The sequence below is a fragment of the Podarcis raffonei genome, chromosome 5 (assembly GCF_027172205.1).
Source record: "Podarcis raffonei isolate rPodRaf1 chromosome 5, rPodRaf1.pri, whole genome shotgun sequence".
In the NCBI taxonomy this organism is placed as follows: domain Eukaryota; kingdom Metazoa; phylum Chordata; class Lepidosauria; order Squamata; family Lacertidae; genus Podarcis; species Podarcis raffonei.
Window position 1 is genome coordinate 17,203,264 of NC_070606.1, and position 27,899 is coordinate 17,231,162.

Here is a 27,899-nt window from a genome sequence, read left to right on the forward strand (position 1 = left end):
TTTAAAATGTAAAATATTCATTAAACAACCTTAAAATGTCTTCTCGTTCCGTGGTTCAATTTGCATATCATAAATCCCTGCATATTTTACACAAACTAAACCATTCAGTATTCCATTAATACATCCATCAAAACTTGTTTACACAGTTCAATTTGTCTTAACGTTGCCAACGTTTTCAAGTGTACACAGTTTCCTGCCATATATTCAATAAACATTTTCCAGTCTTCTTTAAACATATACATCACAAAGCCATTTTTCACCTTCTCACCCCTTGCTTTTTCCTGTAAGACCTATTGCAGTCGTTAAGAGTCGTCAACAGGCTCATCACAGCTATCTGCCAATCACCCATTCCCACCACCCTTCTGAGTAATACCCCTCCCCACCTTTTCACTATATAGAAGGATCTGGCAACTTCTGTTTCAGTGTATCTGAAGAAGTGTGCATGCACACGAAAGCTCATACCAAGAACTAACTTAGTTGGTCTTTAAGGTGCTACTGGAAGGAAAAAATTTTTTTTTGTTTTGACTATGGCAGACCAACACGGCTACCTATCTGTAACTTTAAACATATGTTCTTCTTGTTCTCTTATTCTATACGTTAGGTCCGCAAGCTGCACATATTCCATCAGTTTAAGTTGCTGTTCTTCTTTAGTTGGGACCTCGCTCATTTCCCATTTGGGGGCTAACAAAACACGGGCCGCAGTGGTGGCATACATAAATAGCCTTTTTTTGACACCTGGGAATTTCCAACCAGCAGGCTCTTCTTAGGCTGTTATGATTGCAGAAGCGGTTCAGTGCATTGTACAACTTACACAGGGATAGTTTGAAATATGCATTGTACCATGAATTCTCTGTGGGCTAAGGTCCCAGACATCTTGGGATATATTAATGCAAACTTTCCATGGCAGCCTAAGGAGAAGAACAGATAGCTGTGGAACCATCCCTGGGCTTCCATATGCCAATAGCGCTTTGGACCGAAAAATTAGCGAGCCCATTTTGGAACTCCCAAATAATTTCAAAAGTGGTGTGTGATATTGCTTGGAGAGTTGCTGTTGAAAAAGAAGGGAGGAACTTTTCCCATTGAGTGTATGTTGAAGCCATTGCCTGGGCTGTGGCCATAGAATTTAATTAGAAATGGATGTGCATCTCCAAAGCATCATCTTAGGCATGTATATGATAAAAGTTTGATGCTCTTAATGTTCGCTGCTATATCTCAAGAACTTGCAGCGCAGCTGTTGTAATGATAAATACCAATGTGGCAACAATTAAGAGTTTGCTTTAGCATTAATGAAACTGTTCCAGCCTTAAAGCAGCCCCCTCTTCTTTTGACATGTTGGCACTTATTTAAAAGAAAATGTCAGGGTCAATATAAGCACACATACTGACAGTTCAGCTTTTTACTTTAGTACAGAAAAGTGTTTGAAATTCAGCTTTCATCAGAAACGGGAACACTGCCTGCTTGAAATAAAACAATAGCTGAAACCGTCGTCATTTTCCACTTATGAAGCCATGCTTCCATTAAAATAAACAATGCAAACTGCAGCAAGCCCAAATCATTACTCAGAGAAATTTTTGCTTTCGTGCCATCCGTACTCGGTCCAATTTAAAGCAACTGCATTCTGGATCAAATCAATGAAAATCAAAGAATCAACCAGCAATTTCTTTTTGCTGAAAGTGCTAGATAAAATCGGGGTTTAAAATGTAATAAACATGAAGAATCCTGGCTGCGTCTACATTGCCGTTCAAGGGAATTTCCTATTAGAGCACCACTCAGAGTCCCCCACCCTGGTTGCCAGTGACTTTGATGTTTGGAAGCGAGGTTCATGATACATTTCTGATGTGACCCTGAGCTTCGTTAACTTTAACCTCTAAGGGTACTAATTGGTGTTTCATTTTTGGTAATGGGACACTTGAAAGTGGTTCTTTTAAGCACAGTGTGTTTAAATCCACAGGAGGAGGAAGCAATGTTTCAGCATGGCTGTGGATGCTTGTGTCCCAGGCTATCTCCGCCAAGTCATTGTATTTTACTTTTCTCAAAGTTCATTTAGCCTCTAAAGCAGAGGTTCCCAAACTTATGTGGCCTACCACCCTCTTTTCAGAAACAAAAATGCTCAGTGCCCCATACCCCACGGAAACCTATATTCTTTAAGTGAACAAACAGAAAGATGCAGTGACAAATTTGTGTTTTTTATGCATTTGTTATAACCCTTGCATTTTGTGTGTTTGTTTGGAAATAAATAAATACAACTATGTTACATCAGTAAGCGTCATTGCACAACAAATGAAACATGTACAGTTTTTCAATTTTTTTATTCAACGCCCCCCAATTGCACCCCTGGATCCTTCCAGCGCCTGCTCCCCCCCCCCGGTGGCAATATCGCACACTTTGGGAAACACTGTTCTAAAGGTTAACAAAAATTGGGTAGAGAAAAATAGAAGTGCTCCCAGCCTCAGCCAAAGAGCTTTTAAAAAACATCACTGAGTACATCCAGAGATGCAATCAATTCTGATGACACCAAGAAAACTAAGATAGTAAAAGGGGCATTGCTATAACTCAGCCATGATTTCTGCTTTTGCCACTAGCAATGCCTTGCAGAACCTAATGAGAGAAATCAAGTGGTAACAATATCAACCCTCTTCAAAACTAAATGCTCATCTATCCAATATGTCACACTTCTGCCATTGTTGCATCAGCCATGTGGTTAGTATGCAGCTGCAAAACTGGAAGGTTTTGGAAATCGGTTGTATCATAATTTAAGATTCTCTAGTTAGATTATGCCATAATTTAGGATTATTTAGTTTTTCAGCAGGAGTGGGGCGGTTCCTGAGAACTTATTGTAGACCAAAACATTCCAAAATTGTTTTGCTGAATTCTTCCATCCCATTGAGGAGAAAATTCTGAAGGTGGCAATAATGAATAAATATTTTCCAGTGGTGAGGTCTGAATTGGCGATGACAGAATGCGGCTTTGTTATGATTAAAATAATGCAAACTGTATTTGTATACAGTTTGTTCCCATTTGGGAAAGATTTCCACTTTTTAAAGTCATTCTTCTTGCTTTTTACAAGGACACGGGTAGCGCTGTGGTCTAAACCACTGAGCCTAGGACTTGCCGATCGGAAGGTCGGCAGTTCGAATCCCCGCAACAGGGTGAGCTCCCGTTGCTCGGTCCCTGCTCCTGCCAACCTAGCAGTTCAAAAGCATGTCAAAGTGCAAGTAGATAAATAGGTACTGCTCTGGCAGGAAGGTAAATGGCATTTCTGTGCGCTGCTCTGGTTCGCCAGAAGCGGCTTAGTCATGCTGGCCACATGACCTGGAAGCTGTACGCCGGCTCCCTCGGCCAGTAAAGCAAGATGAGTGCCACAACCCCAGAGTTGTCCATGACTGGACCTGATGATCAGGGGTCCCGTTACCTTTACCTTACTTCCTGTTGGAATCTAAAAGATAATTTTTGTTACATTACCCAAATTTCTAAAATTAGTTTAAAAAATAAAAGACCTGTTACTTGTGTGTTCATCTAAATTATTTAAGGCATCACTTTGTTCTCATTTATTTCCTATCACAGTTGCAACCTTGTGGCTCAAAGCTGTTGTAGCACCTTGTGGGCCTGGAAAGCTGGTTAATTATACGTTTAGTAGCACATTTTGAAAGAGCAGTATTTGGCACACTCAGCCTTAAACATCGCACGTTTCAGGATTATATGTGCTGAGGTTGCCTGATAGCTTCTTATGTTTTGTGTTTTCTTAATGCAACAATTCTTTCACAACTCTCTCTCTCTCTGCAATATAGTACAAGCTTCCATAGATTTATGCTCCATAATCAGTAGTTTATAATAAATTAAGCCAACTCAGGCTGTGCCATTTTTCTTTTAAAAGAGGGGTGAGGCACTCCGCTTTTAAAATGTTGCTTGCATGCATTATGTAAATGTTGTCCATAATTATACAGTCATCAGAGGTGGTCGTAATTATACGAACATCCAAATTCAACACACAAGCTTGCAAGTGCCAACATAACTTACCAGGTATTACATGTGAAATGTAACCATGCTGTAAATAATTCACAGCAGCTTGTAATTATTTTATATAAGAAAGGCTTGAAGCAACTTAGGCAGAAGCTGCATGCGCAAATCAAGCAGACAAACGTTTAAATCCTATGTGATACCTCTTGTGACCCAGAAACCTTTTGGGATTTTTCTAGGTATTTTTACTCTGCTTCTTGGGCAAAACAAGCCCCCCCCCTTTTTAGATTGCAATCCTGTACATGCTTCCTTGGGTACAAGTCTCACTGCACTCAGTGGGAATTATGGCTAAGGAGGCATGCGCAGGATTGTGTTAATCGCTTTTCAACTTGAGTTTTGTGTTGGACGTTAAGTTATGGAAATGGTTTCCCCTTTATTTTGTTATCAGAAAAAGTAAAGTGTTTTATTTCTTTGTTTATTCTGCCTTTGCAGGAAGTGAAAAGTAAGAAATGAATAATAAAAACAGTAAGGTAAAGGTAAAGGGACCCCTGACCATTAAGTCCAGTCGTGGCCGACTCTGGGGTTGCGGCGCTCATCTCGCTTTATTGGCCGAGGGAGCCGGCATACAGCTTCCGGGTCATGTGGCCAGCATGACTAAGCTGCTTCTGGCGAACCAGAGCAGCGCGCGGAAACGCCATTTACCTTCCCGCCAGAGCGGTACCTATTTATCTACTTGCACTTTGATGTGCTTTTGAACTGCTAGGTTGGCAGGAGCAGGGACCGAGCAACTCACCCTGTTGCGGGGATTCGAACCGCCAACCGTCTGATCGGCAAGCCCTAGGCTCTGTGGTTTAACCCACAGCGCCACCCGCGTCCCATCAATAAAAACAGTATCCCCCCCATTAAAAATAAAACAACATGGCTTTTGCTTAAAGAGAACACAAACCCAACTCACCAGATGTGACCAAGGCAGGATCAAAACTTGTGGCTTCTTTAGGCATCTTGTTCTGTAATTTGTTCTGTAATCGGCGTTGGTTGCCCTTTGCAGGGAATGGGGACAGGGAGAAAGTGACCTCCCTTCTACTTCTTGATCTTTTGTTGACTATTGATACAGTTGACCATGGTATCCTCGTGGACCGGCTCCAGGAAATGGGAATTTGGCGGTACTGTGGCATCTTATTTCTGTGTGTGCTTCTTTCCACCTCCACAACAGAAATACTATTTTTTAAAAAACATATTTGAATAGCAATTTATTCTGCATTTGCTTGCAGGGTTTCTTTTTGACGGTCTCGCCGGAATCTATACTGAAAGTGGCATCTCAGGCCTCTGCAAACAACAAGATCTTCACTCTGAACCTTTCTGCACCATTTATTAGCCAGTTCTATAAGGAGCCCATGATGAAAGTTCTACCTTACGTTGACGTCCTGTTTGGGAATGAGACGGTGAGTGTTACTGGCCTTTAAAAACATATATATTAATCATTTTAATCATTAATTATTAATCAAAAATTATTAATCATTTTAATAATTAATAATTGAATTATTAATCATTTTTTCAATACAAACATCAACCGCAAAAGACACAACAAAAACCATAATAACACTAATAACACAATTTGACAATTCAGATTTGAATACTGATACACCTATGACTGCACCTTTTTAACAATATTTCCCCACCTCTCCTCCCCCTACTTCCCACCACTGTCCACCTTATCGCTTAAGTATTCCTTCCAGATTTCTTCATATTTATCCATTCTTAATTTGCGTCAACATGCAGTTCGTTCGTATGTAGCTAGTCCGTCCATATTAGCAATCCATATGCTTAATGGAATCTTTTTGCGGCTCTTCCAATTCATCAAAACAAGCTTTTTTGCTTCTAATATGGCACGGTACGTCCATTTTTTTTGACCCCTTGTAATCTCCCATGTTTCCGGAATATAATTTAGAATTAAATTCAGTTCGCCTAAATAACAATTTCTTTTTATTACTCTTGCTATAAATATTTGGGATACCAAAGCCACCTTCCTTAGTTGGAAGTTTCATTTTATGTAGTGATGTTTTTGGTGGCTTTGTGCCCCATAGGCACGATCTAAATAGTTGATTTATTTTTTGGAAGTAAAATTTGGGAATATGTATTGGTAATCCTCTAAGAATGTATAAAACCTTTGGAACAACATTCATTTTGAGGACATTAACCTTTCCCGAAAGGTATCAATATCAAAAGAAATCTCAGTTATAATTTGATTCAAATTTATTTTTACAATTTGGTCTATATCTGATGAAATCATTGTACCCAAGTATTTAATAAAGTCTTTGCAGATCTGAAATTGATGGTTTCTATACAATGTAGCCCTTGGCCCAATTGGTAAAATCTCTGATTTTGTCCAATTTATAGAATATCCCAATATTCTGCCAAAGGTTTTTATTTTCTCCATAATTTTTGCAATTGTATCTTCTGGTTTTGTAATAAATAAAAGGATGTTATCTGCAAATAATACAATTTTGTAATTATCTTCGTTGTGTTTTACACCCTTGATATGCTCATCCTGAATTATTGGTCTTGTTAATGGTTCCAGGCACAGATTAAATAATAATGGAGAAAGAGGACATCCTTGTCTCATTCCTCAATTTAAACAAATCAAATTCAAAATTCTTCCGTTTGTAACAATCCGGCACGTTGGGTTTTTATAAATCATTTTAATCCAATTACAGTATTCTATAGGGAAACCAAATTTACGTAACACAAACCCTATGAATTCTTTTTTTAAAAAAATTTTATTAGGTACAAATTAGAAAAAATACATATTCACAGCAAAAGAAAATACAAAAGAAAAAGAAAATACATCTAACCAAGGGAAAAAAATTAGAGAATATTTTGTCTCTTTTCATATTTACAGTTATTTATACCTCTGTAAAATGCTATTCACAATAAAGCAGTGAAATGAAAGATAAGATATCAGAAAAAAGAAAAAAAGAACAAAGAAAGAATAAAGAAGTAAAAGAAAAAGATCATAAGTGAAAAATTTTAAAAGTAGATAAGTACTCACAATACATAGCCGTATCCCATCTATATTTATATTCAATTGTATAATTTCATCTTGTCCTTATCTACCTTAAATAAATTGTTTTTTAAAAAAAGACTTCCACCGTTTACCTCACACGTTTTTAATAATCCATTCATCAGAACCTCTGTTCTTCATATTTTCCCTTTGGATTTCTTTAATGTCTTCGTATTTTTTATATTACGCATATATATTTATTTATATATATATATACACAAACCCTATGAATTATTTATATATTCTGTCAAAAGCCTTTTCTGCATCTAATGACAATATCATAAACTCCTCTTCATCTTTATTTAAATTTATCAAATCTGTTGTTAATCTGATATTATCTGTAGCTTGTCTTGTTTTTATAAAACCTGTTTGATTATTAGGTATCAAGTCTTGAGTAACTTTTTGTAATTTTGCCGCCAATATTGCATTCAAAATCTTTGCATCAACATTCATTAATGATATTGGTCTATAATTTGCACATTTAGTAGGCTCTTTGTTAGGTTTTGATATAATTATTATTAAAGCTTCATTGAATGTTGTAGCAGATATACCTTTATGAGCTATATCATAGACTTCTAGAAGTTTGAGGACTAGTAGATTTTTGAATATTTTATACCATTCTATAGGAAGACTGCCTGGTCCAGGTGAGTTCCCATTTCCCATTGTATCTATTACATTCTCAATATCTAATATATTTAGGGGTGCTGATAGCATATCTTTTTGATATTCTTCAATAGCTGGTATTTTAAAATCTTGAAAGAAGTTTTCCACCTCATCCTTGGATATATTTTCTGGCCCTTCATATAATTTTTTGTAGAATTTAAAAAATTCATTATTGATATCTACTGATGAGGTGGTGATTCACATGATATGTGATTCACATATTAGCTGTATTTCTGCCCCAATGGAGGCGGGTGGGGCGGCAACTTGTAAAATCATCAGTTTCATAAAGCAACAGGTTACCATAACTTCTCTATTAGAAGCTCACTCAAGGATTTCCAGGGGTACACATTATCACATTTATTGTGGCCCTTTGGGCCGCCACCACAGTACCTGTGTGACTCACCCAGTGCAGATCTGTTACCTGCTTACCCTTCCTTCAGTGTTCTTCTGCAGTGTAGTTTTGATTCTGTGGATTGCTTTCAGTCCACATAATATCTTCACAGGCCACTTACACATATCAGAGTCACTGTGACGCGGGTGGTGCTGTGGGTTAAACCACAGAGCCTAGGGCAGACCTCAGAAGTTCGGCGGTTCGAATCCCCACGAAGGGGTGAGCTCTGGTTGCTCGGTCCCAGCTCCTGCCAACCTAGCAGTTCGAAAGCACGTCAAAGTGCAAGTAGATAAATAGGTACCGCTCCGACGGAAAGGTAAACGGCGTTTCCGTGCACTGCTCTGGTTCGCCAGAAGCGGCTTAGTCATCCTGGCCCCATGCTGGCCTCAACCAGAGCCAGGGCTTTTTCGGCTGTGGCTCCGATCTGGTGGAACGCTCTGCCACAAGAGACTAGGGACTTGCAGCCCCTGCGGGACTTGACATCTTTCCGCAGGGCCTGCAAGACAGAGTTGTTCCACCAAGCCTTTGGCCAGGGCACAGCCTGACTCCCTCCTTTGGCAGTCTTCGCAGAACTCTAGCCCAATGGTTGCCATCAATTTGATTTGAATTAATTTTATAATGAAATGATTTTAGAATGTTGTATTATTTTATTGTTGTTAGCTGCCCTGAGCCTGGCTTCGGCTGGGGAGGGCGGGATATAAATGAAAATTTATCATTATCATTATTATTATTATTATGACCCGGAAGCCGTACGCCGGCTCCCTTGGCCAATAAAGCGAGATGAGCGCCGCAACCCCAGAGTCGGCCATGACTGGACCTAATGATCAGGGGTCCCTTTACCTTTAGTGCACACTGCTGAATCACTCCTTTTTCACTAACATGAGGAGCAACAAAGCACAAGCCTTGGCTTAACGTGACATGCAAATCTGCACACGTTTTATTTTTCTCTAAACAAACCATGATATTAACCCAAAGTTCATTTTTGACTTAGCAATTGTTGCTTGTTTGGGAGAAACAAACCATAAACAATGGTTTGCATGTTATGCTAAACCAGGGCTCATAGTTTGTTGCTCCTGGATTGGTGAAGGGAGAACCACAGTGGGAACAATTAGCTGTGCCTAACTCACAGAATGCCCCTTTAGAGGAAAAAATAAGATGCTAGCTAAGGTTTGAGATGCAGAGAAATTACAGTTCAAAGCAGCAAACTGAAAATCTGTTGTCATTTATAACCTGAAAGCAATTAACAAACTAGTTTTAAATACCACATTTTAATTTTGAATACCCAAATGCATCTGAATGACATTGATGATTTATTCAGATATAAATGTCCATATTTTCTGAGCTGCACGGGTGCTTTTAAACCCACTTCAACAGCTCAGTAGAGTAGATCAGTTAGAACATTTGAACTGATGCCTTGATCACTTCTTTGCAATTTTAGCTCATTGATATTTATTAACTAAGCTTCACATAATAAATTTAAACGTGGGCTATTTGGTATAAAAGTAATTATTGCTGCTATCCAATTATGGCTATTCAGTGCTCATTATGCAGCAATACATGACTGGCGACCTTGATTATTGTCATTTCTTTTAATTATTATTAAATTTAGTTTTCTGATAGTGTCGTTTTGCAAATGGTTCTTAGCCATAATACCTTCCAAGCCTACTGTAATCACTAGATAATTAACCTGCCAGGATTTAAGCACACTCAACTTTGCCTCAGGATGCTTAACAGTCAAATAAGGTCAATTATCTCCTGATGGTAACAGCTTTGTCACAAGTTGCTGCTTAATTCATCTGCAAAACTACTCACCTTCAATAGACATTTTGCAACCCAAGCTAACTTTCAGTGCTAATCAGAGCTATTTAAGTTGTCAGAGGACATAAACTTTAAATATTATGTCCAAACGGCGTGTGCTTGATGAGCAAAATGCTACTGCCTTTGTAAGTGGGAAGGAGTATGAGGATCAGAAGGTGGATTGTTGCGAACATGGTACAAGTCGTGGGTGTCCAACTCATGGTAGCCAAGGGGTTGTAGTATGTCTAGACCAGGGCGGCCCAACTTTTCGTACCAAGTGGGCCGCAAGAGTACTTTGACACTGAACCTGCAGGTCGCACACTGCCTTGTCAGGTACAGGTGGGAAAGTTGCCAGGGACTGCCAAAGCTGGGAAAGTGGTAACTAGGCTTTGGGAAGGAGTCAAGAGGACTCCAGGACCTGTCAAAGCCCTCATGCCTCCTTCCCCAAACCCAGCGCCTCCTTACCTGGCTTTGGGAAGGCAGCATGAGGCCTGCAGGGTGGAGTGGGGGTGTCAGATGTTGCCAAGAACTGCCAGAAAAGGCCTTGAGGGTTGCATGATGAAACCTCCCTGGCTCGACAGAAGCAGAAAAGCCTGCGGTGGCACAGTCTGGCCTTTATTTCTGCCAGCCTTTTCAGCTCAGTGTATTAAAGGCAAAACTACTGCCTGACAACAAGGGGGTTGTTGGACATGAACTTTGTGAAGTGAAGGCAACCAGCTTGGATGTTTCTTTTGAAAGGATAAAGCCGTGATGGATAATTCTATCTGTGGTTATTTGCCACAAGGTCAATCTGCAGGTTGTATTGGTTTTAGTTTGTACGGCACTCTTATTTCTTGTGACTATGGGAGGTAAGAACTCTTGCTTGTTCTACCTCACACTGTTGGTTTGGGGCTGGTCCCTCTCCCCAGGCTGTACCAAAGAAGACCAGTAAGTCTGGAGGAGGGTGACTAAACCCAGTGGTTTCCATTGTGGAGTTGAGTTAGCTATGCGCTGGGGACCTTTTCTGTCATTACTCCCTGTGGACTGCTCTCCCCAAAGAGGTCCAATTGTTGCAGAAAGTACCGTATTTTTTGCTCTATAAGACTTACTTTTTCCCTCCTAAAAAGTAAGGGGAAATGTGTGCGCGTCTTATGGAGCGAATGCAGGCTGCGCAGCTATCCCAGAAGCCAGAACAGTGAGAGGGATCGCTGCTTTTGCTGCGCAGTGATCCCTCTTGCAGTTCTGGCTTCTGGGATTCAGAATATTTTTTTCTTGTTTTCCTCCTCCAAAAACTAGGTGCGTCTTATGGTCTGGTGCGTCTTATGGAGCAAAAAATACGGTACATTTTTTGGCACCAGGTTGAAACATGTTTATTTCCTCTGACCTTTTAAAGGGTTGTATTGTCTCCGTCAGCTTTTAGTTTCCAAAATCTTCTGCCGCTTCTCAGTCTCTATGAAAGATGTTATTGTATTTGTACATTTGTATTGTTTTTATGTCTTATAAGCACTGCTCTTGAATCCATTGGATGAAAGGTGGGGTAGAAATGTTTTAAATAAATAAGTTACTTGGTGTTTCCATGACTGAGCCTGGTTTTGAACACACACCTTCCATAGGCAGTAGGGGTTTGTTTTTTTTCAGGCTCCCCAAATTAAAATAATGAAAACCTGGCACAGTTGCAAGAATACATACTCAAAGGGTTGCTCATTAATGCTATTTTGACATTATGCCAGAATCCAGCTGCAAAGCCCTGCCCACACATAAAAGTCAAAGATCAAGCTGTCAATGAAACAATTTCCTCTCGCAAATAATTTATGTAGTTGTGAAACAGTTTTCAGATAACACGCCCAGAGTCCTCATATTAAAATGGGGCGGGGAATCTTACAAAAAGCAATGTTTGGAAATATTAGGCTTGCCAAATATTAGTGTATCAAACGCATTATTCCTCTAGATGCTTAGTTGTACATGTATATTTATTTGCATGAGCTCCAATGAGGACAACATTTTCTTATTTCTACTAAGTACATTTTCATAATTTTGTAGTAGTAATAGTGTTATTATTAATAATAATAATAACAATAATGATAATTGGCATTTTTTTCTCCCCTCCCTCAGAGTCCCTTATAATGCCAATACTGTATTCATTAAAGACATTTTGTAAGCTTTGGCAGTCAATTCCATATTCTAGTTAATAATAGAAATATGTGTGTAAGAAGTCATCTAAGCTAATTGCTCTAGCCTGGCTCCTTGGGAAGGGCAGGATATAAAATAAATAAAATAAAATAAAAACCGATACTGACATTTAAGACAGGTTCATAGATGCTGGTGTCTGGTTTGCTTTTCAATGCACCATAAGCAAATAGTAACTTGATGCAGTGACCTGTAATATAGAGAAGAGCACCCAAAGAAGGCTGCTTTCATTAGAGGTTTGATTATTATTTTTTAACCCAGTTTGGATCCTTTACATCATTTTATCCATTATTTTCTGTGGAAGATACTGAATTTTCAATTATCAAAAGGCTGTGGCATCATTATCATTCCTGCTAAATTAACGGGGATCTTCTTCTTCCACACAGCCTGAGTATCTGATAAATTGTCTCTGGCTGGAAAATGAGCTACTCTACAGTACTGGGGAGGTTCGTAATGTCAATGGCATGCTGTAAAGATGTGCTGTGGGAAGGATTCTGAAGCAGCCCTGGGCTATTTCAGCTACGGAGCAAATCTCTTCTTTCTGTGCCCCTCCTTTCTGCTAGCTGCAGCAGCTTTACAAAGATGAAATACTTAAAAATCATAGCTTCGCCTTACAGCCGCCATTGATAAAAGCCCTGTTACTGGAAACGATCTGAATCACTTTGGAATTAATCATCCTAAATACAACAGCACATTTCTTTGTGACTCACCTGTTTCAATTAATCTTTCTATTTAGCATTTTTTCCTCGATTGCTCCAGTATAAATTCAGGTGCAATAGGTATTCTAGTATATACCTAGTATGCTGTGGGTGAAAGGAGAAGCTGCAGCTCAGATATTTAAGATACTTTAATGCTGCTTTCAATCACACACCTTATGAGCTGTTCTATTAATTTAGAAATTATGCCACCCTTTCTTAAAAACTGATGTTTCCACTATGAAAAATGTACTGGAGAGAGGTGAGTGGTGGTATAGAGCAAGCTTTTCTTCTTAATAATAAAGATGTTTTCCAATGGCTGCTCTCTGTTAAAGGAGAAGCATGTTGATCCTTCTTAGGTGCTTCTTAGATAAGGAATTTTAAAATAAAAATGTTAAGCTCCATGAAGTGTCATATTGCGAGAATATTCTGCTGTGCACTAGCATTTTTCGGAAGTAAGAATAATATTTGGCTGTTAAAAGTTTACAGGGCCTTTGAGGTGGCGCTTCTGTAAAATTGACACAATTGCCAAGACTGCACAAAGAATCAAAAGCACACAAGTTTGCCACCTCAGTGGTAATTGTATTGAGGCAAAGCCTTTTTTAACTGGAGTAAAAAAAATGGGGCTCACCTGACTTTTGTTGTTACAGGTTTCCAAAAGAAAAAGAAATATACCCATTCACCATTAGAATTGCCATTTAGATATTTGAACGAGCCTCTTAGTTTTATTATTTTCAGTTTATCAATACCCAGGACCCTAGCCTGTCTTCCTCCTTTTGCATGTTGGTTGATCTGTGCAGCCTTTTTTTTTCTTTTATAAATTTTTATTCATATTTGCACATATATCCAGGAAAAACATAAACAAAAAATCCACCACATACCTTATACAAATTATATCCACTTCACAAATCATAAATAAAATACATAACTGAGTTAGTCTCAACTGAGCCTTGGACTTCCCTCCACTCCTTTGGTAAGTATCGAATAAATTATATAGTCGCGTACTTTTTAACTCTTTTACATAGGCCTTTCCCGCTGTTAGAGTTATTTCAACCCCGCCAGTGTCACCTGAGATTTAGATTCCATATACATTAAATATTTCTTCCAATTATCATGAAATTTCTGTTCTGTTCTTTGTTTGGATCCTCCTCAAATAGTAGTGACCAAAACTGGACTTGATACCATATGAAAGGTGTTGCAAACTGCTCCGCCCGTCATAGAAACCAAAATGGCATTTGCCTTTCTGGCGAAAGAAACGCATTGCTGTTTCTCATTTTTATGAGTTTCTCATTTTCCTCTTTCTACAAAGTAACTGTGCTACATTCTAGTAATCCTGATTATTAATACCATTTTTGACTATTATTCCCATTTCTTTAATGTCAAATTGTCCAAGCTTTTGTATCATCTGTAACTTTTATGGGGAACTTTCGTTTCCTCCAAGTTTTGTAATAGGGGTTTCAAACAGTCCTGTACCTGAAGGCAGACTCTGAGGAGCATCTCTGCTCAGATCCTCCCATCTTGTCTCTCTTCTCCCTCCATGCTGAGAGTTCACAACCCACCTGTAGTCTGGATAAATAGACACAAGCACATAATGATGAGAAAGCCCACATGACTCACACTTACACCTTCCCCTCCATAGCTCACCCAATGGAGGAAAATGGGCATAAAAAATTAAGTCAATAGGCTGTGAGAGCAAACAAGAAAGAATAAAAGCAGACAAGAAAGAATAAAAGGTTGAATATAGAAGGAGAGAGAGAAAAGGGAACTGAGCAGAGGAGAGGGGTAAAGAAGAATATCTAGACACATATGTAAAAGTGGTAGATTACTTGCCAAAGGGAGAACATAGGACTTTAGAAGTTGCAAGACAATCCCTTCAGCCATCAAAGCAGTAAAAAGGTAATGGACACTTGGACGGTCAAGTCCAGTCAAAGGCGACTATGGGGTTGCAGTGCTCATCTCACTGAGGCCAAGGGAGCCGGCGTTTGTTCACAGACAGCTTTCTTGGTTGTGTGGCCAGCATGACTAAACCGCTTCTGGCACAATGGAACACTGTGACGGAAACCAGAGCGCACGGAAACGCGTTTACCTTCCCGCCCCAGCGGTACCTATTTATCTACTTGCACTGGCATGCTTTCGAACTGCTAAGTTGGCAGGAGCTGTAACAGAGCAACGGGAGCTCACTACGTCGCGGGGATTCAAACCACCAACCTTCGGATCAACAAGCCCAAGAGACTCAGTGGTTTACACCACAGCACCACCCACATCCCTCATCAAAGCAGTACTATGAATCTAAAGTGCCTGATGTGTAGGAACTTCGCAAAGGACAGGTCACAGGAGATGGTCTGAAGGCACATGAGGCCACCAACTTGCTGAAGCTAAGCAGGTCTAGGTCTAGTCAGTGCCTGGATGGATGATTGCTTAGAAGCCACATTCCTACTGCCTTGGATTCCATGATGAAAGAAGGGCAAGGTACAAATGTAAGAAGGTGGCTATGTTATACCTCCAAAACTGAAAGCAGCAATAAATTCAAATACATACAGTAAGTGCAATAACTGCATCTAAAGTAGGATAAATGTGTTCAAGAGAAAAATGAAAAATTTCAATGAAGGAAAATACAGGGTTGTGGCCAATGCTGCTGTTCTGCTCATGAAGCAGACTTCCACTTGTGCAACAGAACCAGCAACTCCACTTGACTTTGAACTGAACAAGCGTATTGGCAAGGCAGCTATGGCAATGGCTCCTCTCTCCAAAAGGGTATGGGAGAAGGTGAGGCTAACAATGAATATCAAGATGAAGCTCTACCAAGATTGTGTGTTGAGCTTTAGGGTAGTGAGAAGTGGGCAACTTGCATCCACCAGGAGCGATGCCTCAACACATTCCATATGCACTGCATCAGGAAGATTTTGGGCATCACATGGCAGGACAGGATCTCAAACAAATATGTGCTCTCCCAAGCCCACATCCCCCCAGCATTTTTGCATTCCTGTCTCAACGACCTCTACGCCGGCTTGGTCATGTCCACAGAACAAGATGGCAGGATCCCCAAGGATGTGTTCCACAAAGAGCTGGTTTTAGGCACCAGACCCATTGGCAGACCAACTTCACGCTACAGAGATGTCTGCAAACAAAACATGAAGGCTGGCAACATCAACCCCGCCATGTGAGAATCCCTTGCAAACAACCACAGTGCCTGGAGACAGTCAGTCAGATTGTGTAGCCACAGCAGTTACTAGAGCAGGAATGACCACTGTGAGGAGCACAGAAAGGAGAAGCACCATAGTACATCTGCATCAGCACAACCGGATGTCTTCATCTTCCCCAGCTGCAACAAAACATGTCTCCCATATTGGTATCTACAACCACAGCAGGAACTGTAACTCTCCAGCAGTTTGACTTCACCCTCAAAGGCACACTCTTGCATTGTCTCCCGAGACAGACAGATGCCAACAACTCAGAAATACTTAATGTATGAGAAGTAGTCCAGTACCTAATACAGTGGTACCTCGGGTTAAGTACTTAATTCGTTCCGGAGGTCTGCTCTTAACCTGAAACTGTTCTTAACCTGAAGCACCACTTTAGCTAATGGGGCCTCTTGCTGCTGCCTTGCCGCCAGAGCACGATTTCTGTTCTCATCCTGAAGCAAAGTTCTTAACCTGAATCACTATTTCTGGGTTAGCGGAGTCTGTAACCTGACGTGTATGTAACCTGAAGCGTATATAACCCGAGGTACCACTGTATAATAATTCCAATAATTGATTATGATTATTATTTCTTTCTGGGTTTTTTCTGGCATGAACAAAAGTTGTTAATGTAACAAAGTTTGTAGTATTCCATAATTGATCAGTTCACTATTTCATTGATGGAATATGTTTATACTTCCATTTTGAGGCCTTCTTCAACGCTAGCTGCTAACAGATTTCCAACAGGTTGGATAGATTGCGTTGGTGAACGTGAATTCTGCATGAGTTAACTTTAAGAGCCATAGACCATTATGTTAAAACATCACACGGGTACCTTGAGAATGCACAAGCTTGCCAGTAAACCCATCACCAGGCAGCTTTCCCATGAAGACACCATGTGGGTTGAACCAGGACTTCCATATGGGAGCTCTATAAATGCCCCCTTTGATTTCCACAACAGTGGCAGTCCTTATCCAAGGATCATGAATGCAGCCTCCACGCAGAGACACTGGTTCACACAAATGGCACCTGAGCGCTGTCTGGCTGCAAACTTTGCAGTGCCCTCATGCATGCATAGGGGCTATAGCCAAGTACAAACAGCCCATAGACAAATCTCCAAGTCTGCTCTGCACTGTAACTTCCTTCATAGGACTGATCTGCAGGCATACTCCTAGGAATACTGATCAAGAATGTTAAAAAGGTATTAGCATAAGTACCCCATAACATTGCTAATCACAGCCTTTCAGTTAGTTGTACATTCTCTTAATGGGCTGCTTCAGTAGTAATGTACTGTCCGAGAAGGTTTTCAAGAGCAGGTAAAATATCACCTTACCACATTTGCTGGAATAAACTGATAGGACACACCAAATGTTTATTTCTGGATTTAAGGACTTCAAAGGAATAAGTACTTGTGCCAGTTCTAAGACAATAGCTTCTTCCATGGTGGCCTGGCTTGCTCATCTTTTATAAGCCTATTTACTTTGGTGTTCATGATGAAATAATAGTTACCCTAACCATGATTTTGCCACCCCTTTCCTATGCTGATCTAGAAAAAAATACATGTTAACTAAACTATTATTCTTTTCCACACAACGGCTTTGTATTGAGCTTGAAGTTGTTGCATACATTGCTGAATAATAAACAAACCCAGTTGTCTTTTGAAAAAAAATGGCAAAAAGTGAATAGCATAAATAGGTATCTGGTCCCCAAAGTATCCAGTACTACAATTCGTGTGCTAAAAGCTGCCAGCAGATGTTCCAAAACTATCATGATCCCACGATCGCTGGGAGTGCAACTGTTTTCTTAACTATTGTTCAGTTACAACTGCCAGTCTATTCTAGCTGTAGCTATTGTTGGAGCCATACAACAGAATAGACATGCCCTGCTGTGAATTACTTTGTTTTTGATTTGCAGAATGATTATTGGGGGTCTCCATCAGGGCTGGCCCTACCTTTAGGCAGAGTGAGGCAATTGCCTCAGGTGGCAGATGTTGAAGGTCAGCACCAGCGCACCTCAGACATTGATCCTCCCCCAGCCATTCCCATCTGCTGGAGATCAGAGCTTAGTGTACCACAGGCCTTTTCATATACAGTATCTCCTAAATTAGCCTGCTGCCATCAGGTGCACTGGAGGAACACGATCTTGTTACGAGTTGAAGTAAGATTCAATTACAAATCCATTTCGTTTCTGAACATAGAATGAGGGTGCACCAACTTCTCCTTTATCTTAGGCAGCATAATGTCTTGAGCCAGCCCTGGTCATAATGATGTATTTCATTATTCAATTATTATTGGATTTGCGCCATAAGAACATAGTTCCAATGATGTGCTGACTCAACCAGTTAGAATTTCCTAGTGAGCATGGGCATTTAAAAACAAGTAAAGTTCTGTTCTAAACTTTCAAGATTCCTTTTAGTCCTCTTTGTTTATGTAAAGGAAAGCAATGAAATGTTAGTTCTTCGAGAAAGTCAACACACTCAAAAGTAAAATTGTGGGGGCTTTATATCCAGAACAGCAGAGTACAAATCTGGAGTGTTCCACGCATGTCGTGTGTTTCAGATTCCCTGTGTTGGTCATGCAATCACTCCGCTTGATAATTGGCACACAGTTTACTGGCATCTGAATTTATTATATCATGTAATAAGTATAAATCCCATATTTGCTGATGCAGAATTTTTAACAGCACTCTTCTTTACATTAGAAACAAAATTCAGTTAATTAGCAACTGTGTTTTTTCTAGAAGCTGGAATTTAGAGCTTTTGCCCCAGCCATTTACAACTTGTTTTTCTTGGAAAGAGCAAAGTATTTGAAAATAGTGGGGAAAGGGGCCCTCCAATTTCCTTTTCTGCTGAGGAGTGCAGAGCCCCACTTCTCCCATCGACTCCGGGAATATTTCATTTTTTCCCTGCCTTTAAGGGTATATAAATAAAGCCTACTGGCAGAATTTACATTATCTTTGTACCTAAGCCAATTTGTAAAATGGTTGTAAAATTAAATCATATAATTGGAAGGGCTATTTAAACATTAATTGGTAATATGATACGGAGCAGCTCAGCGTTCCCTTTTGTCCAGATGTGGACAGAGTTAATAGAAACTTTTAAGACGTTTGTAGTGTGTTGGAAATGTTGCTTTAAGGCCAGGCCCCAGAAGGTCTCTTACAAAAAGAGGCTCAGTCCAAAGCCCCAGAAGCCAGGGGTGGCAGGAGTGAGCCTGTATGAGACCCATTGCATTGCTTCTTTTACTCTTTGTGCAACAAACAGAAATGTTTGCAGTCATCACAACTTCACTACTGGTTCTTGACATAAAAGTAAATATTACACATGATGACTAGATTGCACTGCCTTGCCCCATTTCTAGAACTGCTTCGTAGAAGTATAGGAGGCTGCCTTACACCCAGTCAGACCATTGCTCTATCTAGTTCAATATTGCGTACACTGACTGGCAGGCAGAGTTTCAAACCGGGGACACACCCAAGTTTATCTGGAAATACCAGAGATTGAATTTAAGGATCTTTTTTATTATTATTAAAGATTTTCTTGTTTTACAGAAGTATGTGTAATGTCTCTCGTATTTTTTCCATGTAACATTTGTACAAATCCGTTGAGACATTAGGGGGAGAGAAAAAAGGGGGGGAGATGGATGGGGGTGGGGTCGGGTGGCGATGTTTCTATTATGCTTAATGTATGTAGGGTTTGGTGTCAGCGTTGCTTGTGCTGTTCACTTGTGTTCCTTTGGTGGTGAGAGAGGTTGGGGTTGGCCTAGGGTGTGGTTGTTTGTTTGTGATTGGCTGTGGTGATCTTTGTTTTCGTGTGTGAGTGGGGTGCGTGGGTGTTTTGGATCAGGTTAGCCATATTGATTTGTATGCTGTTGGTGGATTATTGTCATTGTCTTGTTGGGCTGTGTATGCGATAAAGGGGAGCCATACAGGGGTAAAGGCGTCTTCTTCTGTTTGTCAGTTTCAGTTTATTGGTTAATTTTTCTAGTAGGGCTGTTTCCCATACTATTTGGTACCATTGGTCCATGCTTACTCCTGACAGGTCTCTCCAGTGTCTGGTTATGGTGTTTCTGGCTGCTGAAAGTAGGTGGGTTATGAGTTCTTCAAACCCCATAGACGCAATCAAAAAACAATGGGAGAATGACATAGGCTATGAGATTAACCCCACTCAATGGACCAGAATGTGGTCTAAACCCCCCTTTAAATGCATATCAACGAAAAGAAAAGGGTTTTTTTTTTTAACCTTGAATACATGACTTTCAGAACAGCAGAAGCAGCTCGGAAGAGAGGCGTTCAGGGATATATTTTAAATAATTTTAGAAGTTGTGTGTCCTTGTTTCTCAATTTGATCCTTTTACATGGTTTTGTATGTTTTGTGGTATTTTATGCGTTGTGATTTGCTGTTATTTTTATTGATTATAGATTGGTAATTCTTTATTGTGACTGAGAAGTACAAACTGTTTATTATTTGCTGATGTATAATTTTACTGTTTACTATTAGATTCTGATGGATTGTTGAATGTTGTTTATTTTAAAGTTATTGTGACTTTTTATATTGGATCAGATTGCTACTGTTTGATGTTTTATTATATTTATATATGTGTCAGAGTGGCTAGAGAAACCCAGCCAGATGGGAGGGGTATAAATTATTATTATTATTATTATTATTATTATTATTATTATTATTATTACTACACATAACATTTTGCTTAACAGGCATAATTGAGGTTTGTTGTTTGTTGTTGTTGTTTTCTATACCACTTTACATTTTTAAGAAAAATCTCAAAGCAGTTTACATCACATTAATTAAAACATTTAAAAAAAAAATCTTGAATAAAACATTACTGAAGAAAGTCAGTTATAAAGTAGACATTCAAAGCAACACAGTTAACAGGAAACTAAAATATTATCTTAAATATTTCAAAACAAAGCATTGCTAAAGGAAGTCAGATATAAAATGCACATTTAGGTAAAGGTAAAGGTACCCCTGCCCGTACGGGCCAGTCTTGACAGACTCTGGGGTTGTGCGCCCAACTCACTTAAGAGGCCAGGGGCCAGCGCTGTCCGAAGACACTTCCGGGTCACGTGGCCAGCATGACAAAGCTGCATCTGGCGAGCCAGCGCAGCACACGGAAACGCCGTTTACCTTCCCGCCAGTAAGCGGTCCCTATTTATCTATTTGCACCCGGGAGTGCTTTCGAACTGCTAGGTTGGCAGGCGCTGGGACCGAGCAACGGGAGCGCACCCCGCCGCGGGGATTCGAACTGCCGACCTTTCAATCGGCAAGCCCTAGGCACTGAGGCTTTTACCCACAGCGCCACCCATGTCCCAAAATGCACATTTAAAACAGCATAATCAACAAGAGAATAAAATATTAAGCACAGAACAGATCTGCTACCGATGCTGCCAATCCAGCCAATGGTGGTTCATGGAGGGCGGCTGTGGAAGCTGAGGCTCAGTGACTTGGGCCTGCACTATGAGACAGATGAGATGGTCTCTGGCCTCTTCAGCAGCCCCAGCTCCTGTAGTTGGAGTCAGTTGGGGCCCTCTCATTCCAGGTCAGGCAGAAAAAGTCTTGCATGTCAGGGTGAAGGTCCTCCAGGACTCACAGCAAAGATGATTTCATTATTTACTATGTTTTACAAATTTTCGTTATCTTGTTTTGGTGTTTATTGGCCAAAGCAGGTGGTTTGAACTCATATGGATGGTAGACACAAAAACAGAATGGCTAGATCAGCTGAGCTCTGGAATCCGAATCTTGTTCCTGCCTTGGTTTTGGAACTGAAACTGCATTGGACACTCAAGCCAATGGCCTTTGTCAGGAGATGGACAGAGGAGTACAGTGGTACCTCGGGTTAAGTACTTCATTCGTTCTGGAGGTCCGTTCTTAACCTGAAACTGTTCTTAACCTGAAACTGTTCTTAACCTGAAGCACCATTTTAGCTAATGGGTCCTCCCGCTGCCGCCACGCCGCCAAAGCCCGATTTCTGTTCTTATCCTGAAGCACTATTTCTGGGTTAGCGGAGTCTGTAACCTGAAGCGTATGTAACCTGAAGCGTATGTAACCCGATGTACCACTGTACAACCCTGATAATTTCTCCTGGACCTCTAAGAAACTTTTGATCACCCATAGCTTCAAACTATTATCCATCTAGGGCTTCTCTAGGTCCCTTTGAAAACAAACACAAAAGTTTTCAGCATTCTCTTAGATCTTACTTGCCAAGTTGACCCATACCTTCAAATTAGAAAAATAATTATCTCAATTTCTTTATCCGCAGTAGATGAAAAAAGCTGCATTTCTGGACATTTAAAGGAACTTGCTTCTGTGTACACTAATCATTAATTTTTAAAAATCTTACGAAACTTTTTTCTATGGCTTGGGGAATGCATTGAATTTCTCCTTTAAGGTTTTTTGTTGCATTAAATATTAATATTTCCATTCCCATGATACACTTAGATATCTAAGTGTAAGCATAAATTCTGTAATGATCTTCCAGAGATTTGTGTATCCACCTTAATTTAATATCTCTTTTACGCTTTTGATTGCAGTTTTCATTGTTTCATCAGAAGTTGGTGAGGCCTCAGTTTAAGTCACCACTTCGTTGGGGGCTCATTTATTAATTTGGCGTGAGGTTTTCCTTTTGGAAGTGGATACAGAGTGCGTTTGGGATATAGTTCTATGTCGCAAGTCTGAAAATGGGCCCTGTTCATCCATGCATTTTCAAGAGAGGAAGTAAGATGGAAAACACATTCATTACAATCAGTCAAAACCTGTTACATTTGTGTAAAGAAAGAAAAAAAGATGTTCTGAAAAATGTGATATGCTTCATCTGTGTTCTTTCAATGAAACAAGGCCTCTCAACCCTAGGATTTTAGTCCTAATTTTATTACTCCTTCCAGTAATAAGCCTTGAGTCTTTTTGCAGTCTTCTACTTTCTTTCAAACATCTATCGCTCATTAAAGTCCTTTTAGATTAGATTTAATGGTAGCTCACATTGTGCTAATTTCTTTTCAGTCTGTAGTATTTTTGATTCTAATCATCCTTCACCAGTTTTCATTTCAATACTTTTTGAAGTGTGGAATCTCATAAAGAGCAAGATTCCTTTTCCTTTGTGCAGTGCTTTGATTTTTAAAACAGTCCTATTTATATAGATGTTTATAGATTATAATAAACTGTATGACAAAAACATATGAGAGATGTTTGACTAGGGAGGAAGTGCTGGTAGCGTAGGTTTTACAGTTTGGGGATACAAAGTACAGGTCTAGATAATAGTTATTATTTGTAGTGGAATTTCAATATGGCTCAGATGCATAGAGCTGTTGCAGCTTATTACAGATGGATACAGTGGCAATTTAGCTCTAAGTGATTTCTTTTCAGCTGTAATTCTGGCAGGTAACTGTGAGGCTATTAAGTAAGGAAATAATTATTAATGAGACAATAGTAATAGCATGCAGCTAAATAATGATAGCAAAAGCCTTGGAACTTTTAAATTTTGCCCCTGGAAACCTGAAGAAGCAGCTTAGACTCCATGCAATATGATCTTCTTAGTTATTTTCCTGGTTTCCTAAAATAATTCATATTTTTTTAATACAATCAGCACATCCATAATAGGAGCACAGATTGTCACTGCTAGAGAGTGTCAAACTTCAGAACTGATGTCTTTCTCTATGAACAAAGAGAACATTAATCTAGCCTTTTCTTTTCATGAAGATAATAACATTCCTTGCTTCTTCATGATAATCTACCTGCCTTCTGAGCACCAGAAGATAATCTTAAAGGGTGTTTGTTTGTTTGTTTGTTTGTTTGTTTTGTTTGTTTGTTTTTTGCTGAGGCTGGTTCATCTGTGTTTATTTGTCCTCCTGAGGCCTTTTATAGGTAGGAGTCCCACAAGCACGTTGAGGAGCATTATGTAATTATTAAATCTCCCATACCAAAGACATGCATGCCAGCCGAATTATAAATCATGACCCTCCAAGTCCAGGATGTCTGCATTAACCAATGTAATCCATTCTCTTAACCAGCACAGACAGGCTGCCTCATAATAATTTTGCAGATCTGGCAGGGCAAAGCCTCCTCTTTCTTTTGTATCTGTCATAATTTTATGTTTAACTCTTGGCTTTTCCCCCGCCAATAAATTTAGAAATGCCCCTCTTCCATTCTTTGAAGCAGCCTGGGTTATTAACAATTGATATTGATTGAAATAAAAACAGCATCCTGGGTAATAGGTTCATTTTGGTAGCTGAGATTCTGTCAAGTAGGAAGACCTTCATAGCAGGGTCTTTTAGATGCTGGATATTCTACATTTCATCAGTTGCCATCATAGAATTGTAGAGTTGGAAAGGACCTTGACTAGTCCAGAGGAGGAAGAAACAGTGGGGGAGGGAGCCCTGAACGGTGGAAGCCTGAGCTGAAGGGAACTGCACTTCAGTCGCTTGGAAAGAGGAACCAGGGATTCCCCCCTGACTTTGCTGCGGAGCGGAGAGCCTCAGGTGAAGGCTTGGGAGGGCTGCTAAGAGTGGAGCCAGAGCAGGAGCCCAAACAGTGGGATGCAGTCCTGTTGCTAAGATCCAGATGCTACCTTCGCAGTTGGAAATATATCCACTCACTCCCAAGGAGCGCATGTTTGCAAGGCCAACATTCCCGCAGGGCAAGTGACTCTTTTTTCCTTTATGATTAAGAAACCTTATACCATACATTATATGAGGGGTGTGAATTAGAAGAAATAAGAACTATTTTTTAAAAATGGGATTGAAACATGATAACCAAGCTTTTGCAGAGGGAGAGAGGAGGGATGCCACCATTCTTATTGCACTGGCTGGGGGAGAGTAGCAGCTTGGTTCAGCCACACCGGGTGATGCAATGCAGGAGGTCCCACAACAATGCTGTAGAACAGAGTGTGAGAGGCAGGGGGTGCCCAATTTTAGCATCACACGGGGTGCCACTGAAATTTAAGAGCCCCAAGTCCACCACTGCTCCTTCCTCCTCAGGAGGTTTCCATGCAGTTTGGAAGCAATGCACTGGGTGTCCCATGACTCTTATATCCGATAAACTTTGTTATATGATGTGTCTTTTCTTTTTTAACTCTCTAGTATTTACCTACTTAAATTACTACATTTAATTATCCTGACAAGTTGCAAAACCTCAGTGAAGGTACCCTTTTGAAGATTGTGGAGGAAAGGAGCGGTTTCTCTTGCAAAAACGTGCCCTGTAATAAATAAAGGCTATCACTAAGTTTAAAAGGGGGGGGGACTACCTATACAGTGGTACCTCACGTTACATACGCTTCAGGTTACATACGCTTCAGGTTACAGACTCTGCTAACCCAGAAATAGTGCTTCAGGTTAAGAACTTTGCTTCAGGATGAGAACAGAAATTGTGTGGTGGCAGCGCGCCAGCAGCGGGAGGCCCCATTGGCTAAAGGGGTGCTTCAGGTTAAGAACAGTTTCAGGTTAAGAACGGACCTCCGGAACGAATTAAGTACTTAATCCGAGGTACCACTGTATTTAAGTTTTTAAAAATCAAATAGGGGGATAAGGATAAATTAACTGTAGCAGTACAGCAAAACCAAAATAGCTTCACAAATATACCAATTCAAGGCCAACACTTGAAGAATTGTTGGCATTGGTTCACAGAGCATCATCACCTGGGCTTCTTCTGGACCAAGACCTTTGGTTTTTAATTTTATAGTATATGGCATTCAGACCTAGAAGTACGCTAAGACACAACTGTTCTGCTCCTGGAAATTTTGACTTCTCATATCTTTGTTGTGTCTGGTATATCAGTCTTATGTTAACTTAGAAGCAAGTCCCGTTCATTTTAAGTGTGTTTAGGAATGTGGCCCTAAACAGGTTTCATCTGGTTATAAACTGAGCATTTATCACTTTTAACAAGCTACATTCCAGCCACTTCACTCCTCCTGGAGTATAGATAGTCCCACATAATAAATACCAAAGAGTCAGCCACGGTGAAATCTGTGCAAAAGTATAAGTGCTTTTAAGCTAGAACAAAAATAAGGGAAATTGTTACTGACCTAAGAAAACTAGAAACAACATGAAAGTGAAGCCTGCCACAAGGTCCTGACACAAATAGCAGTTACCTTTTTTTATTGCTATCTCTTGAGTTTTATCTCCAGTTTCCTGCATAAATGGCTGCTGTTCTGCTGAAAATGAAGGGTGAGAGTTAACTTTAGGCGACAGAACGTATTTCAACAGCTCTTCCTCTACACACTGTTTCTATGCAGTGTGAAATTCTGTGTGCTATTTGGTTTTTTAAAAATGCTTCAAAAACAATAACTTTGCAGTGCATTTAAATGTTCATTATTGCTAAACAAGTTAGATTGTTAGGGTTTGCTACTGCATTTTAAAATGCGACTGATTATAAATCGGTGTCGCGATCTGAAGTGGGGCAAAGAGTAGGGGCTTCAGGAAAAGGTACCAATGTATAAGTCTTCTGTTGAAACCCAATCTGCTAAAGGAATAGGATGGAAGCAGTGTGTGCTGTTTGTGTGTCTGGATAACAGAGAAAGTTTATCAAGGCTGAAGAACAACTGCTGTTCAAATCCTCTCTCCCCCCCCCCCCCGGAAAAAGAATAGATTATGTTGCTGGTTGTATGTTTTGGTGTTGGGGTGGGGCGGTTATGGCTTTGTGTTTCGTTCTTTTCCTTTGCTTTGCTGTTGTCACACGCCATGCATGAATGAAAATGCTGCATTCTCCCGGGAGCTGTAAAGCTTCTGTGAAGATTGTTTATTTCCTTAATCCCTTCTCCTTTGTGAATCCTGATGTCAGATAGAAAATGGAAAGCCTTTAATATAGATATTATCACCCTTATTATCACCTGCACTAGGGAGTGTCCTCGCTGCCTGTTGTTACCCTAGCAATCGCCATATGTTGCTGCCTCTCTGAGGTTAGATTTTAACCTGACTACCTTCTCCCATATGAGGTGCCTTTGGGGGGTAGCACAGATGGCCACTGCTTCTTTCATTATCTTGCACTTATGGTCAATCAATGCTGAAAGGCGTCCTTTCATTTTGAACTTTCTGAGCTATTTGGGACATGCCAAATATCATTATTAGCAGCAGTTGCTGCAAAGGCGTGAACCCCGAGCCGAAAACCGTAAAGCAAACATGATTCCTAAAAGCACTGAGTGCAGCTCTCAGAGAAAGAAGAGATGGGAAATCTGACTAGGATGTAGCAAATTTAACCTCCTCCTGGAGTACAGGTAGTTCCGCTTAAGAAATAATAATAATAATAATAATAATAATAATAATAATAATAATAATAATAATTTCTTATTTATACCCCGCCCTCCCCAGCCAAGACTGGGCTCAAGGCGGCTAACAACCAATAATAATAACCAATAATCTCTTCATAGATGGAGGAGAAAGGAAAAAGAAAGAGTGGGAGGGAATCAAACTGATTCTGAGCCAAAGGCCAGGTGGAACAACTGTGTCTTACAGGCCCTGCAGAAAGAAATCAGATCCTGCAGGGCCCTGGTCTCAAGAGACAGAGCATTCCACCAGGCCGGAGCCAGTGTTGAGAAGGCCCTGGCTCTGGTTGAGGCTAATCTCACTTCCTTAGGGCCTGGGACCTCTAGGGCATTGCTATATATGGACCTTAAGGTCGTCCGTGGGGTATACCAGGAGAGGCGGTCCCGTAGGAACGAGGGTCCTAGGCCGTGAAGGGCTTTAAAGGTCAAAACCAGCACAAATACCAGGAAACCAGCTATAATAAAATTCACACAAAAGTGCAGGTGCTTTTAAGCTGGAACAAATGGATGATGCCAATCTTCTGCTGCAGCCAAGGAGCCTTCTGAGGGACAGCGAGAGGAAATTCTGCAGGAGGGATTTAAAGGAGGCAAGAGAAACTGTTTGGCAGAAGGACTGATCTTACAGCTATTGTCATCATATACTACAGCAAGCCGGGGGGAGTGCTCTTCACATGTAATAAGCACCTTGGAAAATGTCACAGAGGTAGGAATGGTAGAAAGAAATATATG

General features: G+C 40.3%; 1 protein-coding gene across 3 annotated transcripts in view; it reads left to right on the forward strand.

Moving 5' to 3' along the window:
* Positions 1-27,899, forward strand: part of ADK (adenosine kinase) — a 196,243-nt gene that overhangs the window by 120,307 nt on the left and 48,037 nt on the right. For all 3 annotated transcript variants that reach the window (XM_053388069.1, XM_053388068.1, XM_053388070.1), the window contains exon 7: positions 5,229-5,399. In XM_053388069.1, coding sequence (XP_053244044.1) covers positions 5,229-5,399 — 171 coding nt within the window. The remainder of the gene's footprint in view (positions 1-5,228; positions 5,400-27,899) is intronic.